Source organism: Pipistrellus hanaki (genome assembly GCF_964339955.1).
Source record: "Pipistrellus hanaki genome assembly, chromosome: 19".
In the NCBI taxonomy this organism is placed as follows: domain Eukaryota; kingdom Metazoa; phylum Chordata; class Mammalia; order Chiroptera; family Vespertilionidae; genus Pipistrellus; species Pipistrellus hanaki.
In genome coordinates, this window is record NC_140521.1 from 20,721,437 (window position 1) to 20,728,899 (window position 7,463).

General features: G+C 46.4%; 1 protein-coding gene across 1 annotated transcript; it reads left to right on the top strand.

Moving 5' to 3' along the window:
• Positions 1 to 1,490: 1,490 nt before the first annotated feature.
• PEBP1 (phosphatidylethanolamine binding protein 1) lies at positions 1,491 to 6,681 on the top strand. Its single transcript, XM_084867341.1, has 4 exons — positions 1,491 to 1,791; positions 2,808 to 2,917; positions 3,650 to 3,750; positions 5,961 to 6,681. The coding sequence occupies exons 1-4, from the start codon at positions 1,657 to 1,659 to the stop codon at positions 6,176 to 6,178; spliced, it is 564 nt and encodes a 187-aa protein (XP_084723467.1). The 5' UTR covers positions 1,491 to 1,656; the 3' UTR covers positions 6,179 to 6,681.
• Positions 6,682 to 7,463: the final 782 nt, after the last annotated feature.

Sequence of the window (7,463 nt, forward strand, 5' to 3'; positions counted from 1 at the left end):
CAGAGGCAGAAAGACAAATCCGACTGAAGCAAATTGACAGGGTTTAGAGAAAAGAATACAAGAGAGGTGGGGGACATCTGCAGGAGTCTGGATTTCACCGAGGCGACGGGAGCCACGGAGGACTTCAGGAAAATGGGAGGGATGAGGTGTGGATTAACCTAAGGTGACCAGACGTCCCGATTTTTAACAATTTGTCCCACGTCCTGCGTCGTTTTTAAAAAAAGTCCCTATTTTTGGAAAGAATGCACGACAAGCTAGGGAAACGGCAGGAGAACTGGAAGGGAATATACGGTTTTCGGCAGCCAAGTGGCTATTTAGCCAGGATATGAGTTTTATATTATTTTTTGTTAATTGTATAATGTTAAACTTTAATAATAACAAATAATTATTGAGAACTGATTATCGAGAACTGCTTATCAAAGTTCGAATTGTTGATCAGTTGTTAGAATTGTGGAATACACGCTGTCCTTACCAGGAACTAATGCTGCGATTGAACGCGTTTTTTCTAAGGTAAAGTTTGGACATCGGAAAAATCACAATTAAGTGTGGAGACTTTGAAAGCCATTTTATGTATTAAATATAATTTAACAAATTCTTGTGAAAAATTTCATGACCTATTAAACAATGACAGCAATCTACTAAAAAAATTCACTCAAATGAGAAATATGCCAAAGAATAAAATAATACTATACATAATTTTTTATTTATTATATTTATAAATTGTACTTATGTTGAAATTTAAAAAAATATATTACAATACTATTTTTGCGTCCTATGAAAATTTTTGTTGCTCCATATAGACCAAATTTTTAATCAAGAACCCCCCTCAATGGTCCCGCTTTACCAATGTTAAAATCTGGTCACCTTAGATTAACCTGATTTACTTCAGAGCAAGGTGAACGGGCTAGAAAGGAAAACTGGAGGCGTGGCAGAGAGAGTTCTACCGGAAGGCGGGAGAGGGACATGGACAAGCGGAGCCATTGGAAGGGCATTAAAGCAGGTTTGGTAGAGGAAGAGCCACATGTCAGCAACATAGGGATAATAAAGATTTAAAAATATCACCTCCCGGGAATTTTGTTTGGAACAAGTTGGAGGGGGTTCAGAATCAAATACAGCTGCCAGTGTATTTGTGCATAGAGAAAAATGCTCAAAAGTTGGCTCATGCTCTACCACCAGGAGGTTACCAAAACAAGTGAGCATGCGCGAGATTACCGCGGGGCTAGGGCAATCCGGCTTGTTTCAGGCAAGGCCTTACCATTTCTGAATTTAGGAGGTCATGCAAAAAGGTAAAAAAAAAAAAAAAAAAAAAAAAAAAAAAAAAAAAAAAAATCAATGGCAGTTCAATTGCATTTCTTGAAGCAACTGTCTTGCAAGCCGAGCCACAGCTCCGGGGAACTCGGGAGGGCGGGCTGCAGATTCCCTCCGGGCACAAAGAAGGGCGGAGCCGGCGGCGGGGACCCGAGCGCGAGACACCCCGCGCCACCAATCAGAGAGCGGGGAGCGCGAGGGGGGCGGGCGGCGGCTCCTGCGCACGCGCCCCCCTGTAGCGGGCTCGCGCGCGGTCTCGGGCCTGTAGGCGAACCGCTAGGAGTCGGAGCTGTTGTCCTGCTTCCGGTCCCTCCGCGTCTCTCCGGTGGTCCCCCGCTCGGTCCCGCGATGCCGGTGGACCTCAGCCAGTGGTCCGGGCCCTTGAGCCTGCAGGAGGTGGACGAGAGGCCGAAGCACCCGCTGCAGGTCAAATACTCCGGGGCGGAGGTCGACGAGCTGGGCAAAGTGCTGACGCCCACCCAGGTACCCGGAGGCCTGCGGGCCGTTGGGGCGGGGACCGGGCGGACCTTCCAGCTGGCGGGCGGGGCGCGGCCGCGGGAGCGATGAATCCCTTTTCCCCGGACTTGTGGGAACAGGCAGGGCCCTGACCTGGGAACGGCCGGGACCGCGGGGGGCGGGACAGGGAGGCGGCCGTGGCCTGAAACGCGTTGGCCTTGGTCGCCCCCGCGTCCCCAGAGGCCCCCCCCCCCCCCCCCGGGCCTGGGGAGTTTAGGTCTCCTTTTGGGGAGCAGAGCCCCCCCCCCCCCCCCGAGGACACATGACGCATTATGTAACTGGTGATCATCAGAGCCCAGCGCGGCCTCCTTTGTGTTAGCGGGTCGGCTGGAGGGCAGCGGGCCTTGTTTTACAGTTTGGCCTTGACGCCCTTGATGGAGGCGGGACCAGGTCCTGGCGCCTGGAAGTGGAGAAACCAGAAATCCAGCGTCCAAGACCCTGCAGGTTGTTAGTCACGAAGCTTTGGGGCCATGGTGTGAATTCAACTGCTACCGATGACAATTGATTGTTTTGAAATAGGAAGAGCTCACCTGGCAGCCTTCCCTTTCCCTAACTCACTCTCCACGTCGGGCCACCTCGGTTTTCTCCTTTTCTGTGCACTTTTCAATGTCCAGTTAATTCAGATTCCACGTTAGCAGGCCCAGGTAACTGCCTGGTCACCAAATCTGGAGACCCTGTCATTTCAGACAGCATAAGGTTGTTGTTAAAAGAGGACTCCGTCAGCACCAGGGTTGAAATCCCGATCCCAAATCTTTCTGTTAATAACATGCGAGGTTACCAGCCTTGTATTACTGTATTGCTGATTGGGACTAAAATAAATAATGTGAAGAGCATATTAAACTTCAGCTCCTGGTGCTTAGTAGAGTCAACACGCTTTAGCTTTTACTGATAATCTACTCTGTTGGGAATTTGATGGTTGGTTACTTTAGCATTTCTGACTTTTTTTTTTTTTTTTTTAACTCCAAACTGCTCCCTTCTTACAGGTTAAGAGCCGGCCCTCTGGTATTTCATGGGATGGACTTGATTCAAGTAAACTCTATACCCTGGTCTTGACAGACCCAGATGCTCCAAGCAGAAAGGACCCCAAATATAGGCAAGTTGGAGAAAGTTGGGGAACTGCGGGTCATCCAAATATGAGCTGGTGCTTCTCTCCCGGTGTCAGCCCTTCACTGGACAGTGCTGTGCGAGGCCTGGGTGGCATGTTGGCATCCATGCCTGAGCCAGAGCGTGAATTCCCTCCCCAGAGGAAACTACTGAGAGCCACATCTGCCTGCGGCCTGCTTTTCTACAGCCCATCCCTCCCAGCCCCAGCTAAGAATGCTTTTTACATTTTTTAATAATTGGGGGGGGGGGGGGAGAGGATTGAAGAAAGAAGAATGCTTTGTGACATCTGAAAATGAAATAAATTTTACCTTTCAGTGCCCATGAATAAAGATTTATTGGGACACGGCCACAATAACTTATTTAAATCTTGTCTGAGGCTGCTCATAGTTGAGTTGTCGTGACGATACAGTATGAACTGCAAAACCGAAAACATTGACTGTCTGGCTCTTTGACAGAAAGTTTGCCGCTTTAGACCAGCAGCCGCCAACCTTTCGGACCTTACAGACCACCGGTTGGTGACCACTGCTCTAGACAGTCTCAGAGGGAAGGAGGTGCTGGGCCCTCTCTCCTGCAGACACATGAGGCTTGCGATGGCCGAAAAGGCAGGACTGTCCAGTTCGCGCTGCATCCTGGCATGGAACGGGGCTTCGCGCACGCTTGGTGGTGGTGCCGTGGTGCGTGCTGATTCCCCTGGTGTTGATGCCCCCGTTTTCTCTCACAGGGAATGGCACCATTTCCTGGTGGTCAACATGAAGGGTAACGACATCAGCAGTGGCACCGTCCTCTCTGATTATGTGGGCTCTGGGCCTCCGAAGGGCACAGGTCAGTAAAGGCTGTTTTAGGCTGGGGAGGGGAGCCTGGGTGCACATTAGGGTTGAGAGTGCTGCGGATGTTAGACCGATTCTTAGAGCTTTGTTCTTTATTTATGAGTGCTCTTGCCCTAGTGGAGGCTGCAGGTAGTGCAGTTCACTTCCAAGACAGTGGAGTCAGGTGGCTGGAACCTTGGGTTCGGGTTAGATGGACTGTTAGCGTTGCCTCTAGGCTGCTAAGCCTTCAGTAAACGGAACTCTGTGAGAAGAGACTAAAGAAGCAGTGTTGCAGGATGCTTGAAACGGCTTCCTACAGGGGCTGTATATGGACCGAACACAGTTAAACCATCTAAGATCTATTTTCAACTTCGGCCCTGTGGGATCTTTGAGCTTTTGGTTCCCATAAAAAAGTCTAAGAAATGATCATAGTTTCCAAATTAATTATTAAAAATTGGCTTCTTAAAAAAAAAACTTCCTTTTTCTCTTGAAAATCGAGTGTGGTGTCTTGAAAACACTCTACCCTTCTCATTCTCATGCATTCATAAAAGGAAGGTAAAGGTACATGTTTCTCAGGGATCTATTAAGTTCTCTAGGGCAGTTATAAAATTAGGCAGTTTAATTATGGTAAGTACACACATGAGAATAAAGCAATTCTCTCAAGTAGGAGTTCTGTTCTCATTAACAAAAAAAGCCTCAGTAACTCACACTTTTTTTCTTTTTCTTTTTTTCATATTTTAGAAAGGTGTAACTTACATACAATAAAGCCACAGATTGTAAGGGTTTAGACAGTGGGTTTTGATGGATGCACGTACCTTTTTAAGTTAACTTTTTCCCAGAGCTAACCATTTCTGACACTGCTCTCCATCAATTACTTTTGTATTCCTATAAATGATATGCAGTATGCATTTGTTTTGAGTGATTGGTCTCTTTCACTGAAGATCATGTTTGAGATTCACCCATGTCACTGTTTGTATCAGTAATTTGTGCCTCTTTATTGCTCAGTGGCATTCCATTGTGAATATGCCAGTTTGTGCAGCCATTCTCCTATGGGCTGTATTTAGTGTTTGGATATTATAAGTAAAGCTGCTGTACACATTCTTGTCATTGGTGGGCATAGGTGTCCATTTTTCTTGGGTAAATACCTAGGAGTAGAATTGTGGGGTCATAGAAACTACCCAAGAGTTCTCCAAAGTGATGGGAAATTTTTATACTCTAATCAGCAGTATATGAAAGTTTCAGAAGATCCATGTAGGTCCCTATCAAAACCCATCCATATTGTAGCATGAGACAGGATTTCTTCCGTTTTCAAGGCTGAATAATTTTCTGTTGTACCATGTCATGTTTATCCATTGATCTGCCAATAGGTATTTGGGTTATTTTCAACCTGTTGAATATTGGAATAATGCTGCAGTAAACATGGGTATACATGTTTTTAAATAACTTTTCTTTCATAAAGTAACTCATGGCACCTATTTGAGTGCAGTACCTAATTGGAGCTTGTAGGAAGCTGCAGGTTCGAGGGTGCTTGCTGGCTTGCTTCCGTACGTGCATTGCTGCTTAGCTGGTTAAAGTGAATTGAGCTATTTCATTAAAGCAGTCTCTTGTCTTCCAAGGAAGTAAGTTTGGAGGTAGAAAGGCGATGCTCTCCTGTAGCCTGTGCAGGTATAATTGGGGTCTGATGAGCCAGGGATTTGCTGTGCCCTTCCTCCATTTCTCATGCATTTTTTAGTATCTCCTGCCTGCCAGGCACTGAAGTAAGGTAGGTTCTAGAGAGATAATGGTCAGTAAGAAACACCGTAGCTTTATGGGGCTCTCTTTTCAATGAGATGGTTAAATTAACAAGTAAGCATTTTAGATAGCCATGTTACTGTGACAGAAGGAAATGGGCATCCTCCTGGGAGTGGTGGGAAATGGCTGGTGACCAGCTCCTCCTGGAGATGGGCGGGAATCCTGGAGTGGGATGAATGAGGAGCAAAGAGCAGTAGGAGAGCCAGATCCTATCGGTTAAGAGGCTGTAATGCAGGGTGTGGACTGCATACCACTTGCAGTACAGTGCTACTGGATGTGTTTCAGCAGGTGAGTGAGCCAATTCATCCTACCTCACTGGGTTCTCAGCATCTTTGCAGATGGGGTGGTCTGGGTCCCTCCAAGTTATGAAAAAGGATGATGCCTCCATCAGATGCCTAGCTGTCTGTGTATCTTTCCTCCTGCCTCTCCCTCCAGGCCTTCACCGCTACGTCTGGCTGGTTTATGAGCAGGCCAAGCCACTGAACTGTGACGAGCCCATTCTCAGCAACCGATCTGGAGACAACCGTGGCAAATTCAAGGTGGCATCTTTCCGCAAAAAGTACGACCTTGGGCCCCCAGTGGCTGGCACGTGTTACCAGGCGGAATGGGATGACTACGTGCCCAAGCTCTATGAGCAGCTGGCGGGGAAGTAGGGGAAAGCCAGGAGACAGACATGGCCCCGGGGGCCCCAACCAGTGTTCTCAAGTTCAGTGATTCATGTTGATTTCTCTTCCCTGTTCCCACTCTCACAGGCGAGACCTGAGCGGATAGAGCTGTAGGGTGACTTTCCTTCTGCCTGTCCTTTATCATTGTACAGGGTCACACACCCTGGATTTATGTTTTGATCAAATTTGAACTCCATTTTGGGGGCTATTTTGGTACTAGGATGTGGTCATCAGATTGTTAATACAAGAATAACAACCCAGAATTTAAAGGTGTATCCTCTGAAGAGCAGTACTGGAAAGAAATCTGGAGAGTCCCTTTCCTGTTAAGCTGCGGGGCTGGGTGAGGGGTTATCTGAAATCGATAGTCTGTGCCTGTTAAGTTTATCACTCTTCCTTGGTGTAACAAAAGCCAGTCTGGAGTTGCTAAATGGAGTTGTGTTAATTCTGCTATTTGCTTACAGTTGAATAAAAATAAAAATAGTGTGGAAAAACAGCCTCCAGATATTTTGCCCTTTTGGATATGGGGTTTCAGAAATGTGGGAGGTCAAGAGACTACCCGGACGGTGAATATCCCTTTTGCTGACCAGCTGAAATGACTGAGACTTGATTCAGGGACGCACACATGCCATTAAACTATAGAAGGAACAACCGTTCATTTAAATTTGAGGGTTGGTTTTGTTTTGTTTTTAAATCACAAAACTTTAGCCAAGTCTCTTTGGCCAAAAAGCACCTTTGTTTTTTGTAAGTGGTTCCGGACCCATGTGTAGTTGTGTGTGAACACCATAACAGTTGGCTAAAGAAAAGCCTACGCACTCTTGTTTTGACTTATAATCCATATAGAAGCAATACTGAAAGGGGGCAGGGGTGGGGACAGATCCATCACTCACAACAGTTGATGTAGCAAAAGAAAGGAAAGGTGTTTGAAGGACCACATCACTGACCTGGTCTGGGGGCGGGGGCAGGATCCCAAGTTAGCTCGACAGGCCCTAAGCCAGGCTGAGCTTTCCTCCCTTTTCGCTGCTGTGCTTTTCCTGGAAAATTGTTGGAAATGTTCCTCTTGTAATCTCTGGGGGCAGATAAGGTAGACAGTAATTTATTTTTTACTTCAGGGGTTTAAAATTTATTTTTAAAAAATATTTTATAAAACAAAAGTTGTAAAGAAAACTACCCTGTTGACCTTAAAAATAAATGTGAAAAGTAATCCACCTGGTTGGTCAGGGCAGACAGTGTAGGAAGAAAATACTTTTTCTGTCTCAACTGTAGTTAACGGTTT

What these genes read in the sequence shown, in the direction of transcription:
- PEBP1 (XM_084867341.1), top strand. Translation starts at nt 1,657, where the DNA reads ATGCCGGTGGACCTCAGCCAGTGGTCCGGGCCCTTGAGCCTGCAGGAG. An exon ending in AAGTGCTGACGCCCACCCAG is followed by an intron (nt 1,792 to 2,807) that starts GTACCCGGAGGC and finishes CCCTTCTTACAG; the next exon opens with GTTAAGAGCCGGCCCTCTGG. An exon ending in TGGGCCTCCGAAGGGCACAG is followed by an intron (nt 3,751 to 5,960) that starts GTCAGTAAAGGC and finishes CTCTCCCTCCAG; the next exon opens with GCCTTCACCGCTACGTCTGG.